The sequence below is a fragment of the Vigna angularis genome, chromosome 9 (genome assembly GCF_016808095.1).
Source record: "Vigna angularis cultivar LongXiaoDou No.4 chromosome 9, ASM1680809v1, whole genome shotgun sequence".
Lineage (NCBI taxonomy): Eukaryota > Viridiplantae > Streptophyta > Magnoliopsida > Fabales > Fabaceae > Vigna > Vigna angularis.
In genome coordinates this window covers 7411453-7427888 of record NC_068978.1, presented here as the reverse complement: position 1 = coordinate 7427888, position 16436 = coordinate 7411453, and the positions used below count along the sequence as shown (strand labels likewise).

Genomic DNA, 16436 nt, shown 5'->3' with positions numbered 1-16436 from the left:
GATTCGACAAAAAAAAAAAAAAAAAATCCATTCATTGTTTAACCTGCTACTCGTACGGATACCTGCTTAAAAAATATTTATAGATATGTAAAATATACAGTGGATATTTTCGAATACCCACAATTATTTAAAAAAATATATATTTTAATAAATTATTAAAATAAAATTTAAATAGAATTAAGTTGAACCAGTCAGAGACTCTGAATAAAGCTTCAAAGAGAGCACTGAGAATGTGAGAAAAAGCATAGTACACTATCCTCCTCTATTTGCTTCGTTTCTAAATGGACCGCGATATTCGAACAACGCATATTTAATACTGTGTTGTTTGATTGGTTTGTTTTAAAAATAAAATTTTTTTAAAACCTACGAAACGGAAGTCCGTAACCCTTATTTTTATTGAAATTCCGAAAATAACCCTTTCTCTGTTCCATTGGAAACGAAGGTGCGTTCTCTTGGAAGGTCGAAGCTCGCGTCTCGTGGCTGGTACAGGTGTTTCAGTGGTGGGAGAGGGTGGTTGGTGATGTGATGTGAGTCCAAGGACTGTGGGGTGACCCCTCATCAGTTGGAGGAGCAAGCTCTGCAAGGGATTTGTTGACCAAAAAACCATACAAGTGAATTTAAGGGTCATATTACTGGTTGGGAGGTTATGTTTGATGACCCCAAGAAGTGAGGAAGAAGTCATTCTTACTGAGGGGACCAAGTTGGACAAGTGCAGAGCTAATCTGCAGAAAAAACATTGTCGTAATCGTTTACAGTGGCCTCGTAAACGATTACACGAGAGAAATCACTGTTTTGTACAGAAAGTTGAACTGAAGTAGTCAGTTGTAGTGTCCTGGGTGATCATTGGCAAAAACTGTTAATTTAAAGCACAAGTCCACTTGTATTTACTTGGTGTTGATGTTTGACTGGTAGTAGAGGGTGGTAGGTGATGGGAGGTGACCCCAAGAAGTGGGAAAGAAGCCATTCTTACTGAAGGGACCAAGTTGGACAAGTGTAAACCCAATCTGCAGAAAAAACACTATGGTAATCGTTTACAGTGTCCTTGTAATCGATTACAGTGTCAAAAAAGGTGTAAACTTGATTTCTAAGGCATAATTTGAAAGGTCTTTGAGTATAGATTCCAACAAAACAAGAATCAACTCATTTGGAGTTCGATGGAGAAAGTTATGAGCAAGAGAACAAGCAAAAGTCAGAGTTGGCAAAAATATATGAAACACTAACTTGAAAGAATAAATTGTACCAACTCAGATGACCAAAAAATACAAATTAGTAGTCATTGGAAAGACTTTTGAGTCTAGTTTCTAATAAAAAAAGAATCACATCATTTGGAGGTCGGTGGGAAAAGTTATCAGTAAAATAGCCAGCAAAGGTCAAAGTTGACAGCATGTTATCTCACCCAAGTTGCTCATCTCATAAACATTGTTTTTTTCCTTCATCATGGGGTGCCAAAACATCACTTCCCACCACTGAAACACCAGGACCAGCCTAAGAAAAGTGCAAAAGTGCTTAAAACTCACATTTTTGGCCAATGGTGACCCCAGTTCACCTGACTGAGTACCTGTGTTGGACTTTCTGTACAAAATCCAGTTTTCTCTCGGGTAATCGTTTACAGTGTCCTTGTAATCGATTACAGTGTCAAAAAAGGTGTAAACTTGATTTCTAAGGCATAATTTGAAAGGTCTTTGAGTATAGATTCCAACAAAACAAGAATCAACTCATTTGGAGTTCGGTGGAGAAAGTTATGAGCAAAAGAACAAGCAAAGGTCAGAGTTGGCAAAAATATATGAAACGCTAACTTGAAAGAATAAACTGTACCAACTCAGATGTCCAAAAAATACAAATTAGTAGTCATTGGAAAGAGTTTTGAGTCTAGTTTCTAATAAAAAAAGAATCACATCATTTGGAGGTCGGTGGGAAAAGTTATCAGTAAAATAGCCAGCAAAGGTCAAAGTTGACAGCATGTTATCTCACCCAAGTTGCTCATCTCATAAACATTGTTTTTTTCCTTCATCATGGGGTGCCAAAACATCACTTCCCACCACTGAAACACCAGGACCAGCCTAAGAAAAGTGCAAAAGTGCTTAAAACTCACATTTTTGGCCAATGGTGACCCCAGTTCACCTGACTGAGTACCTGTGTTGGACTTTCTGTACAAAATCCAGTTTTCTCTCGGGTAATCGTTTACAGTGTCCTTGTAATCGATTACAGTGTCAAAAAAGGTGTAAACTTGATTTCTAAGGCATAATTTGAAAGGTCTTTGAGTATAGATTCCAACAAAACAAGAATCAACTCATTTGGAGTTCGGTGGAGAAAGTTATGAGCAAAAGAACAAGCAAAGGTCAGAGTTGGCAAAAATATATGAAACGCTAACTTGAAAGAATAAACTGTACCAACTCAGATGTCCAAAAAATACAAATTAGTAGTCATTGGAAAGAGTTTTGAGTCTAGTTTCTAATAAAAAAAGAATCACATCATTTGGAGGTCGGTGGGAAAAGTTATCAGTAAAATAGCCAGCAAAGGTCAAAGTTGACAACATGTTATCTCACCCAAGTTGCTCATCTCATAAACATTGTTTTTTTCCTTCATCATGGGGTGCCAAAACATCACTTCCCACCACTGAAACACCAGGACTAGCATAAGAAAAGTGCAAAAGTGCTTAAAACTCACCTTTTTGGCCAATTGTGACCCCAGTTCACCTGACTGAGTACCTGTGTTGGACTTTCTGTACAAAATCCAGTTTTCTCTCGGGTAATCGTTTACAGGGATGTTGTAAACGATTACCAGACCCTTTTTTCAACACCCTCACTCATCCCTTGCAGAGGTTGCTCCTCCAACTGATGAGGGGTCACCCCACACTCCTTGGACACACATCACATCACCAACCACCCTCTCCCATCACTGAAACACCTGGACCAGCCTCAGACAGGTGCAGAACTGCCTAAAACTGAGCTTTTTTTCCAATGGTGACCCCTGTTCACCTGGCTGACTACCTGTGTTGGACTTTGTGTACAAAATCCAATTTTCTCTCGGGTAATCGTTTACCAGGATTCTGTAAACGATTACCAGACCATTTTTTCAACACTCTGACTCATCCCTTGCACTACTTCGTCCCCCTACTCATCACGGGTCACTCCACATTTCTTGCGTTTACATCAATGACCAACACCCATCTCCCCACTCAGAATTTGATCAACTCCTTCCCATTAATTACCATTAATTTTACTGAAAATGGTCTCATACTTTTCAAATTCTTATTATAATGCTGCGTTCATTTTTCAATCACTACTTTTGTCATTATAAGTGAGATTAACACAAAGTAAAAATGATAGAGCGAGAGAGCGAGACAACGACAGCGAAGATGGAAGCTTCGAAGACGAACGACAGAGCGAGAGAGCGAGACACAATATGGAAGGGTTGAACGAACTTCTTTCCCACCCGAAACCGCCCAAACCCAATTCTTTAAATTTTAACGAGAGAGCGAGAGAGCGACAAGGGTTGAAGAACGTCTTTCCCACCCTAAACCGCGAAACCCAATTCTTCAAATTTTAACCTCGAAATCCCAAAATACCCCTCGCCCCGTAACCCTTTCTCTGTTTTATTTTCAATTTATTTGGCCAATCAAGAGCTGACACGTGGCGTTGTTAAATCTGTGTCAAAATTTCGTTGTCCAAATAACATTTTCCTTTCTAAATATACCAAATAGGATGCCAACGCGTACGGACAGTGCCTATCCACAATCTGATTTAACAAAAAAAAAAATATCCGTTACTCGATCTATTACTTGCACGGATATCCACTTAAAAAATATTTGTAAATATTTTAAAATCTGCGAATACCCGTGAATATTCATGGAGATCTGCAAATATTTAAAAAAATTATATTTTAATAAATTATTAAAATAAAATTTAAATAGAATTACAAAAAATATACAAAATATAAATTAAATTAAATTAAATTTAAATTTAAATTCAATTTTAATTAAATTTAATCTTGTAAAATATAAATTAATGTTAATTTTAATTAAATTTAACTTAATAAAATATAAATTAAATTTTTATTTTTACTTTTTGCGGGTAACGGGTATCCGCGGATACGGATAGTATAATACCCGCACACGTCCCGTTTATAAGCGGGTATTAAACATTTATGTATCTAACTAGTTTATTAATTATTTTCCGTTCATATATATATATATATATATATGTATGTATATGTATATATGAATATGACAACGTCATCATAAATGTTTCTCCTAGGCTTGCAATGCTATTCGTTTGTGTACCAACTATAATTAACACTAAAATTAAAGAGTAAGCTTTAGGAAAAAAAACAAGATAGTATACTATTCAAACTCATGAACAACTTATACATTTACGGGGTAAACAATAAAAAAATTAATTTTCTTAATTAAAATCGATTCATCAATGCATATATATAATTCAACACTTTCTCATAATAAACATTCATAAATTTATGAAAATTATAAACTAAGATTATTAAACATATAAATACTTTTAAACTAGGTTAATATATGTTTAAGGAACATGTGAGTATCACTTGAATGAGATTATCTTGCTTAAACAATATTATAAAAAAATCATGATTATTCTTTATTCCCCCTTACTTAGACACCATGTGATAAGCTTTATCACTTAAGGTTCATAGCAATGCTTGACTGATATTCATAGCTCTGAAACCTAGTAATTATTCCAATGTCTCACTTAAAATACTATAATTTTACCACTTGAACAATGAGATGTTTCACTCAAAATCAATGAAAACACTAAATTTAATCAACTAAGTCCAATTACAATTTCATTAATAATTATTTTCATACTCAAATAAAACCTCAATTACAAATCAAGTTAGTTTTTCTTATTGGATAGTTACTTGTAGAAAATAATAGTTGATTAAAAGAAATCCTAAAATCCTAGTTAAACATTAGCGAATCCAAAATTAAAAAATAAACTAATTAAAAGAATAACTTTTATCAACTAATAGAACTAGCAAAAAGATCAAGCATTTACAGAATAGTAAACTGACCAATGTTAGAGCAAATTTTACAATTGCACTAAATTAGAAATTGCTTGGATACAAATGTTCCAAAACATATATTCTACTCCACAGTATAATCTCATTTTAGTATATATGAAAAATGGATTACAAATTAAAAAAAAAAAGAAGTGGAGAAAATTAAGTGATTGAGACACGTGCTAATAGAAGACTGAAATAAAAAAAAAAAAGAAGAAAGAGACAAGTGAAGAAAAGAAGAAAGAGACAATGAAAGAAAAGAAGAAAAAGAAAGAAAAAGAAAAGTTACTAGCCAAAAGGCCTTTTATCTCGGATTTTCCACCTGTTGTGTTCACTTGCTATAAGGTGTGGACCAGCCAACCAATAATGCGTTAAAGTTGTAGTCATTATTGCCACGGTCTATACATTGTAGGGCTATATATGTTTGACACTTTTCCCCATTTATATTTTCATTTAACACTTTCAAAGATATTATTTTATTTTAAAATTTTATTTATATTTATTTTTATTCGTTAAAAATATTATTTTGTTATTGAAAAGGTTGTAAAATAAATAAATAAATGATGGGTATGAAAAGATAATTTTTCATTATTATATTAGCTTCGCCAATGTAACTTTAACTTTTGGATTGTAATAAAACATTATTTATTAGTTTACAGAGACAAGCCAGGACCCAAACTGTGACAATACATTCGTTTTCTTCTCTCTCAACTGAGTCAATTATGAGAAGAAAGAATAAAAAAAAGAATCCCAAAAATTATGGAATATCCCCAAAACATTTATTGTGTGTTGTTGAGATAATCCCAAAAATATATATTGTAATCTTATACAGAATTTTGTTTCTGCATATAAAAATCTTATGTACTGTCTCTGTCTAGTTAATGAGAAATATTATATTTCTTTCTATCCTTTAAATTTGTTACATCTATCTTGTACGTGTTTGTCCAAATTTCCAAATGATATCAAACCTAAGTCTAACATATGTGCTATGAAAGCAGTTATCATGAACTAAGAGAAGCTATATAGTCTACAAGCTATATTGTCATCATAATCAATAAGAGAGTTATGTTCAATGGCTTTCCAAAAAGAGTTATGTTCAATCGTTTTAAAAAATTGAATTATATCTTGTGTCTAGTTTTACACATGGTTAACTATCTTAAAGGAAGATAGAAATATTATTAATACAACTAAAAACATGGTATACAAGAAAATTTGATATCATATATTAGGTACAATTATTGGTCTATTTATAATATATTTATTTCTTATTTATTTTGTTTCTCAAACCTAAGTTCATAATTAATTACTTACGGAACAAAATGCAAGTTCATGAATTTTATGAATTCTTACAAGTTATCTATAATGGTTTTCAGTCTTACTTATGTAGTATTAGTTATATAGATGTAACTTCAAATTAATTATTTAAAACTTATCACTTATTATATATATTTATATATATATATATATATATATATATATATATATATATATATATATATATATATAATTTTGTATATTATTTTTTAACTATTGAATTTCGTTGGAAAGTTATTATAAAAATAATCAATTACTTAATGCAACTAATATAATTCTTTTTTACATATATAATTTATTTTTTCAATCACTCCCAAACTTAACACATTATATTGTTGTTCAATTCATTTTCAAAAAATATTTAATAATAATTTAGACTAATATATGTCTAATTTTTTAATAAAGATTTTATTAAGTATTATTATTTATTATAATTCAAACATAATATATAAAATTAATAATTTATTATATATTATAAAATTTATTTTTATACTAAATATTAAATTCTATTATAAAACAAAATCATGTGCATTGTCGTGTATAAATTCTAGTATAACAATTGAGGAAGCACAGATAACAATATTTTTACACATGAAGCTCTTATTAATTCACATTAAAAAAAAAAGACATTCCCTATTTAAATAAATGAAAAAACCAACTTTATACTTGGTGTAAGGCTCGAAATTCTGATATGTTTCGGGTTTAAATAAAACTAGAATATTTATAAATTTTTTATAATGCAAAAACGCACTTAAAAAAACCTTATCGAATTATATTACAGTAATAAAATAATGAAATAAATACTTCAATTATATTGTCTTAACTTATAAAAGAAAATAGATTTAATCGAATTTTAAGGTTATTCATCATTCTCTCGAGTCAATCACATTTTCAGAACATCTGTAACATTATATGCTTACGTATAATCAATTATACGATCATTGCCTATAATTTCATTCACAAACACAAACATAAACCAATATGGGGTAAGTTACTAGTAAAACAATCATAACAACAATATTCATATTTACTTATTATATCCACCATAATAAATCACACAACAACAAGATACAAACATTCTCATTATATCAACTATAATCAAACACCTCATACACATAAGTAAATACAACATGATTTTTAATCCTCAAAACATAACAAATCAAACATATCTGAATACTCAATACTCTATCCTCGATTTTCACTAACATCACATACCTAAACTAACAGTCTATACTTACTGTAGCACCTATGCCAATTATACTACCTAATATTATTACTACCAACATAGTATTTTCCAAATGCTTTATCATCATCGTACTCATCAATATGTGTATCTCCATCATGATTAATGTAACACCCCTTACAGAGTGCCACTATAGAAAATAACAAATCCGAAATTTTACGCCAGTTTTTTTTTTAACATCGCGGAACTAAACCATCATAAGTCTGAGTATCTTACAACACAAGGTTATAAAACCTTACAAATATCAAATTTATTATCAAAGACATGAAATTACTTTTAAACATGATAAGTCCCCCATAGTATTTTCCATAACTCTCGTCGTGCTACTTCATCTCTGCCTCATCTGCAACGCCATCTACTCATATACAAGTACGATCATCGTAGATGGAAACCACAACCACAACATTTCAGGATCTGTAACGAAGAACCTAACATAGCATATAATTTCAATATCAAAATTTCACAACTTAGATTATCCTAGTCACAACCTTACATTACAACGCATTATTCAACTCATAAACTCAATCGTTTACTCAAGCTTCTGTTGTTTCCTTGAATTTTGTCGTACCAAACCTGTTTCGCAAAACAGGGCGATTCCAGTCGTCTTCCATCGCAACTTCAGACCTATCTCCTCGACTTCTCAAGGAATTACGAGTAAAAACTTCGATTAGGCGCACCCACCGAGCACTATACTCACACGAGCCGAAGTCGACATCCAACCTTCTCTAGTCCCCGCGCACGAGGAAAGGGTGACACTCGAATCTCAGTCTCTGCAGAGACTCAACACACTATTGTATCGCTCTCACAATTTTACCACCCCACTCCCATTCTTCTACTTCTTTTAATCTATTTTATATATTAAAACTACAACTTCACTCCATGCACCAATTTTACCACCCCACTCCCATTCTTCTACTTCTTTTAATCTATTTTATATATTAAAACTACAACTTCACTCCATGCACGAATCTCATTTACGTAGCACCTCTCCTCACACTTCCACTTTCTTCTCTTTTGACTTTTCAACCACTTTTGCTTTCAAAGGCCATTGTTGATTGTTTTGTTCATTACTCTCTCGACCAAACTCCAATTGAGTTTATTATTGTTTTGTTGGAAACTAGAATCACATATCTTTCTTTGGACACCAAACTCGTAATTTTTGGATAGCACACACACCCTCCCATATGAGCTAGGAGCCTTTTTGGTCTTAGGAGGGTTTGAACTTTAGACCAAGCACACACCCTCCCATGCACACTCACATCAACCACTAGACCAAGCTCCATCCACTAATATAATAGCGCAAACAATTATACTTAAATACTATTTCAACTTTTTTCGAAATTTACTATGAAACCACTATTAATTTAATTTTCTTCCCTTCCTTAAATATTTCTCAACATTGTTTTTCATCACAATTTATTATATAATGCCACAAAATAAAATACTTAAGGTAAGAAATCATTTTATTTATACGAGTCTTACAGTGAGCGAACCCTATTGGGCTTGGACGAACGCTCTTGTTGTAAAGATAGCTTACGGAAACTAGAACGATTACCTGGTGTAAGACCAATCACTTGCTTAGTACGAGCACTTGGTATAAGACCAAGCACTACTAAACTTATAGAGAAAGGCTTGATAAATATAATAGATACCATTTTAAGTAGTGTTTAAGAACAAACGAATTATACAAATACATATAGATATACTTAAGTTTATAAACGAATACCAAGGGACGACTACCCTTGGCCAAACGCTCATGTACAGTATTACAAAACGAAGACGCACGTCTTCAACTATGATTCTTCCCAAATGAAAGAATCCAATTCCAACCAAGTCCACTAGAAAAATCGAACGGTCAAGGACCATTCAGTGACGAACGTACACTTTCATAGGGGATTTCATACTTAGAATTCTTTGTATCAATTCATTTCTCAACATCCATTTTCATAAAATGAAACATTCATATCATAGTAAATGTTCATACATCATATAGTCAAAACATATCAACATTCATTCTTCATATTCATTCAGCAACTCAACAAACATGCATACATTAAAACGAACATAGAAACTAACATACAATCAAATTATATAAGCTTCCCTTACCTCTAAGCGTGACCGAACGCTTCCCAATAGTGTAAATGGTTCACCTCTATACGTCCTTCTACCCTTAATGCTTAACAATCCAAACTACACCAAGTGAAAACCCAACACTATCAGAACCACTCATTATGGGAAGGGTGATCAACACATGAAACCAGAACTTGGTTTGCATGTCTAGGAAAAATGCACGACTGAGTGAAGAGAAGAACTTACCAGCTCAGCTTCACAAACCGAACGGATGCAGGAAGTGCTTCTGTGGTGCCTGAATGGTGATCAGAGAAGAGAAAGGGTGAGATTTTGTTGAGAGAAGGAAGAGTTTTTAGAGAGATGGAGGAGAAAATGAAATTTCAGAGTTTGGAAGAAGAGGGTTGCATGCAGAGGGTGGCGTGAGTTTTGAAAAACTAAGCTTTGCCACCACCGTCAAGGATGAACGGCCACTCCGATGCCCACACCTGTCTTCCACTATCTGATTTCCAAATTCCCTTTACTTGACATCTGACATCTGCTCATAAGAGTTTTGGATGCGTTTTAAATGAATTCTAATAATATATGTCTTTCACAACTAAAATAGAGATACTTTTCTGTTTTATTTTCGTAGGTTTGTTAATTTCGTTATGATAATATACAACATATTATTTTTTTTTTCTTTTCTTGAATGACTTTTAATTATAGTTTAAGAACAATCTCCATCCTTTGAAATTTTTAACGATATTTCTTTTAATCGTCTATCACTTTTATCTTATATTTAACATCAACTTGATCTACGCCACGATAGTTCGAAAACTATCATTAAAAATCTGTTTAAACCATCGTTGGAAAGTCCATTATGCAACCATATTTTTTTAACTATTAGTAAAACTTTAGTGAATCACAATTAATACATTACTCCTCTAATTAAATTCAAGCTCAAAATAATCGAAATCCTAAATTCAATCAATATTACCGGACAAAAATTTCACCAATAATTACTTTCATACTCTAATGTAGGAACTCATCAACTACACCTCAAGTTAGTTTGTTTTACTAAATACATACTCGTACTTTCAGTAGAAACTAAAAACAGAGTGGATCACACAAATAAAAATCCAAAAGAACAAGTGAAACATCTTGAAACAAATCCAAAATTTAGTCAAAATAAAGTAACTAAAAGAATAACTTTTGGTCAAGTGATAGAACTAACAAAAAGATTAAACGTTTACATAATAATAGTAAAATAACAAATATTAGAACAAATTTTACTCTTGCATTAAATAAAAAAAATATTTGAATATAAATGTTTGAAAATATATCTGCTACTGAAACGTATAATCTGATTTTAGAATATATGAAAAATGGAATTAGAAATTTAGAAGGAAGTGGGGAGAAATAAAGAGACAGAGACACAGTGTAACAGAAAAATGAAATAGTAAAAGAAGAAAGAGACAAGAGAAGAAGAGAGAAGAGTAAAGAAAAAGACAATATACTGGTCTAAAGGCCTCTTAATTATCTCACATTTTCCACTTGTGGTGTTCAGATGGTGGGTCTGCTGACAGCCAAGCTCACAATAATGTGTTGAATTTGATAATCAATGAGTTTGGCCTCCTTCCACTCAATAAAGTAATCAAATGATTGTAAGCATATTACCCTTTTCACAGTACAAAATAATGTGATGCACAATTCTAAAGGATATCTCCATACTTTACAGTACTTGAGATTTATTTTAGGTGCATACATAAAACTAATTTAACTATGCAACAATTGAAATATGTATTGTAATTATCATCCTTCAACTCAGCTAAATTAATTAATATCAAACTCAACTATTAAAAAAATTGGATTTGAATTGTATGTTATATTAATTTAATTTTTAAAAACTCAATTGTTCTTAGATAAGACTGTTAAAATTAAATTGGACCATAAGTTATAGTTAAAATTAAATGAGGTATATTATTATTCAAACAGTTCGAATAGTTGAATTATAGTTTTGTTTAACAATAGTTTAGTTCTATTTTTACATTTTGTCCATCCCTAATTGCAACAACGCCTGCAACCACAATTTCTATAATGCAATCACAATTTAGAACCTAACTAATTAATCGACTTAATTTTTGTCAATTGAAAATCTTTATGTTGAGAGGGTTATACGATACAATGAGAAATATAATTGGTACAAGGGAAACGTTAGAAATAATTTAGAAAATATATTTTGTGTAGGTTAAATTTTACTTAAGATTATAAAACTTTGTTAATTCAACAATCATGATGATTTATTCTATTTTTAAGGTGTCACCAGAGGCATATGAAAATCAAAACTATATGCATTTTGCTTACATATGTCTATTAGATCCAATGAAGGCCTTGTCAAATTTTAAAAAGGCATCTTTCTTTACTTATGTACAATATATAAAATATTATGACACAATTTCGAAATTAAAATTTAATTTTAAAACTTATATTTATAATTTTTTTATATATTACTCAAACTTCTCATTTTTAATTTAATAAGAATTTTAACTATTATGAATGTTAGTCCATGATAGTCTTTTATTCAATTTTCAAATGTTAAGTATAGAATAATATGAAATATTGTTTCCCTATAAAAGGGGCTGCAAAATTAAGATCATTAAGGAAATCAATCACTTAAAGAATGAAAAGAAATTAATGATTATAAAGTACTAACCAATTAAAAGAAATAGTCAATAGTAAGTAAGGAGTTTTGGACATAAAAAAAATAACATATTATGATTGAAGGCTGTAATTTGCCAAAATATTATATTCTGCAATTGGAAAGTGGAAAAATTAAACGTAATGCAGCTGAGAGAATGGCTTTTGGGTTATAATAAAACATGTTGTCATTAAAGATTAATTAAATATATATCAGGATCAAAATGTATAATTTTAAAGCATTTTACAGTCTACTTTGGAAGTTTTACTCATCTCTACGAGGCTTTAGGTCAAGATCCGTTTCAACGTTCTAAACTCTCGCAGATATGTGCTGAATTCTTTCCGTGGCCTCCGGAGGGAACAGGTTCTTCAACGACTTTAACATACCTCCATTACATTTCTCAATCATCTCTCCATTACTTTTCCACTTTTTCTGTCTTCCTCTCTCTAAAAGTAATGTATATTTCACGACTACTTAAACACATGGGGTTTTATTCTTGTCCCCTAATCGAAGTCTCTCCGGATTGGTTCTGCTTTATAAGAAATTTCACCAAAATCGTACTTGTTTTGTTTGATTAATTCTTTAATGTTCTTTAGTTTTATGTTTCAGTTATGTCTTCCAACGAAGAGGTAACGATCCCTTTGAAATATTGGGTGGACGATGACAAAAAGCGTGTAATTGTGGCAGAAGCAAGTGGGGATTTGGTAGATGTTCTCTTCAGTTTCCTCACCCTTCCTTTGGGAACTATTATTAGGCTTGGAAACAAATTGGAGGAACATATAGAGCTTGGTTGCATCAATAAGCTGTACGAGAGTGTTGATAATTTGAAATCTAATGATTTCTGGAACAACGTCTGCAAGAAAATGTTGCATTCTCCGCGCAACCCGTTAGAGAGCTCTTGCCAAAGACTGAAAGTGAAAGTGGATGATACAGAACCCACTAAGTATTTCGTGTGTTACAGCTGTTCAAAGGAAAAGGATTTGTTGCTGAGTACCTTTGATGGTGCAAGATGCAATAGTGGAAAATTGATGAGAAAAGAAACGCAGTTGCTGGAAGAATCCAAGGAAGAGGTAGGTAGGGACAATGGTGCTTTTGTTAAATCAGATGCCATGTTCTTGATCTTGGATGACTTGAGAGTCCTCCGAAGCTCTGTAGGTGACTCTGTTCAAACGTTTCTCACGCATCGACACAAAGACATCAGCAACCTCAGAGAAATACCTCAAAATGTTGGCATCAAGGAGGTAATTGTTTTTAATACATTTCTAATCAAACTTGTAAAAAAATAAGGTAAAATCTGAGGAGTTTAACCCTTCGTATTTTTTTGAGGAGTATGTTTCAGTCGCGTGCCCTTAAAATATTGAGCATGAATATGTATCAGGGAAAGAAATAGGATTTGATATGTGGATGGAGAAAATACTTTGGATATTGAAATGATTATTTTGTGGTCTAGAGTTATATTTTCGGTTGAAGACATTTTTCTGATTTGCTCAACTGATAACCTTCCTAGACTTCCTTAATTAGCATGGTTTTGGTTGTATTTTCAGATATTGAGCATACTAAAGCAATCCTTAATCTCCAAATCTCCTCTGAGTGATGTATTATTGAAAAATGAAGAATATAAGAAATACTCTTCCTCACAATATACTGGTCCCATTCATTCCAAAGGTCATGTAAAAGTCAAAGTAATGGTGAGCAAATCAAAGAACAAGATTTTATTTGCTGAAGTAGATGGAGATTTTGTTGACCTTCTAGCCAGCTTCCTCACAACACCTATTGGATCTATTGTGAAGCTTATGAAAGGAAAATTGTGCTTGGGAAGCATTCGTAACTTACAAAAGTGTGAAGCGTCTCAATCCATCATGGTTTGTAAGATCATCTAACGAATCTTTAAAGAATATAAAGGTTGCTCCTCATTTTGGTTGTAAGAGCAATCCATTAGAAGAGGACGATTCTCCTGAATATTGGTATGGCCCTGTAGTGGAGAAAGATAACGAGGGGCGTACAATGATTTCAAAGAGAAAAGAGTTGTTACGAGATCCAAAAAAAGTGAAACTTTTTGACCCAAGATCTTCTGATGGAGCAAGAGAACCTCCTGTGGGATTTATGAAGAGGCCATGTCTGTTTGTTGTGAGCGATGATCTGGAAGTGAAACCAATGACAAGTGCTTCTAGCATTTCGCATTTGAAAGAGCTTGGAATTGTGAAGTTGAATGATTTGGAGGAACATTTTATTAAAGTCAGAAAGTCACATGAGGTAATATTTTCAATCAACTCTTTATACTTGTTCAACCACAATATTTATGGTTTTAATTAATCTAATAAAATAAATGGCTATAGTAAACTGCGTATAACATTTCTTCCTTTTCAATTCATTATTGACATTCATTGTATCTATTATGGTCAGGCACTAGACCTTTTGAGGGTTTCTTTGACATCCAATGAAGCTGCTTTGACAAAAAGCCTATTCTCTCAATTCTTGATATGTCAAAGATGCATCCCTTGCTGGGGTGTATTGGGAAGTCGACACCAAATTAAAAACGAAATAAAAAAGGTAGAGAAAGTGGTACCAGGTAAAAAAAGGCACGACGAAAGAGAAAAAGATAAGAAGGAAGTGAAGTAGAAACGAAAAGGAGGTACAAAGAGACAATAGGTATATGTTATTGATAAATTCTGAAAAAGTCAGAGGAAGAAATTAAGCCTAAACTGACGAAGATCGGAAATGGGTGTTCAAGTGCATTGTTGTAATATATTGATGCGTGAAATAGTTATGTTCAAGTAAATTGGACGACCATGTAACATTTAGAACAAATTTTATTATTGAATTAAATTACAAAGCTATACAAATAACTAATTTAGAAAAACATTACAAGGTTTTAGCACGAGTTTTGGAACGAAATCTCATTGGAATGAGATTTGTGATAAATAAGCAAAAAGGTACAGAAATAAATTACTTAAACTACATTATAAAAATAGGTTTGAAAGATACAAGAAAAACTCGTTTGAGTCGAGGTAGGGACATGTGTTTTGTTCTATTCCAATGGTAAAAATCTACACGGATGATAGGAAAATTTTCGTTTTTTATTTTTTTATATGGAACAATATTGTTGTGTGGTCTTTCGCTAATGATTATATGCAAGAACCAAATTTGCGACAAAAGTGATTGATCAAGTATCTCTGGCTAGTGACAATAGTGAAACGAAGTATTTTGACAATTGTTTATTGATATATTTGAATCGAAGTATATCAAGATAAAATAAAAAAAATGAGATTTTTTAATTTTAGTTCTGAACCAAAACATAAACTTCAACATTGGACTTTTATTTATCTCTAAAATTGAAATCGAAAAAAATAATAAAAATAATAAAAAAATATAAAGGAATAGGTAAATGTTGGACAACCAAAACCTACTGTGGTTTTTAAAAAAATATTTTCATTTTGAGTAACTCCAACATGGAAGTAAACAACCTTAAAAATTAAACCAAAATTTAATACCACCAGATAAAAAAAAATATTTTCATCCTTTTACTATACATATACAGAAATAAATAAATCAAACATATCATTATATTAATTTTAGGATTCAAAAAAGAGAAATGCACACCCAAAAACATAGCCTTGAACGATAACTAAGTCCAACAACAATGGTTATCCAACAACAATGGTTCGATTCACTACAGAAAAACATCCAAGCATGTGAGGTTATAAATAGTGAACAAATGATGAACAAACAGATAAAGAAAATAAACTTGAACAACAAACATCAAATACTCCTTCAAACATGGAGGAACTTATGAATGAAGAAAGCAAATGAAGGGAGCAAACGAGAGAGGCAAGAAGAGAAATTGAGAGAGAAGAGAAAACCTAGAAATGAAGGGTTTGTATGAGTGGGAGTCTAAAAATATTGTGATGGCAGACATAAGAAGATTTCGATTCTGTGTAAACCAAAACCTATAGTTGTACATATAATTACAAAAATATCACTGGTGGCATTTTTGAATATTAAGCAATCTCGAATGCCTTGTTTACACTAATGTAAGGTGAATCAAGATTGACCTTTGAATTAAAAAGGAGTGAGGTGAATCAAGCTACATGACGAAGAGCA

At 31.9% G+C, this 16436-nt stretch overlaps 1 protein-coding gene across 1 annotated transcript; it reads left to right on the top strand.

The window, feature by feature from the left end:
* The first annotated feature begins 12581 nt into the window (after nt 1-12581).
* LOC108347358 (uncharacterized) lies at nt 12582-15210 on the top strand. Its single transcript, XM_017586526.2, has 4 exons — nt 12582-12698; nt 12945-13576; nt 13880-14588; nt 14739-15210. The coding sequence occupies exons 2-3, from the start codon at nt 12947-12949 to the stop codon at nt 14213-14215; spliced, it is 966 nt and encodes a 321-aa protein (XP_017442015.1). The 5' UTR covers nt 12582-12698; nt 12945-12946; the 3' UTR covers nt 14216-14588; nt 14739-15210.
* Nucleotides 15211-16436: the final 1226 nt, after the last annotated feature.

Excerpts from the sequence above, each read along its gene's own strand:
- LOC108347358 (XM_017586526.2), top strand. The coding sequence starts at position 12,947 with ATGTCTTCCAACGAAGAGGTAACGATCCCTTTGAAATATTGGGTGGAC. Across the intron at positions 13,577-13,879 it reads AAAATGTTGGCATCAAGGAG|ATATTGAGCATACTAAAGCA; the intron begins GTAATTGTTTTT and ends TTGTATTTTCAG.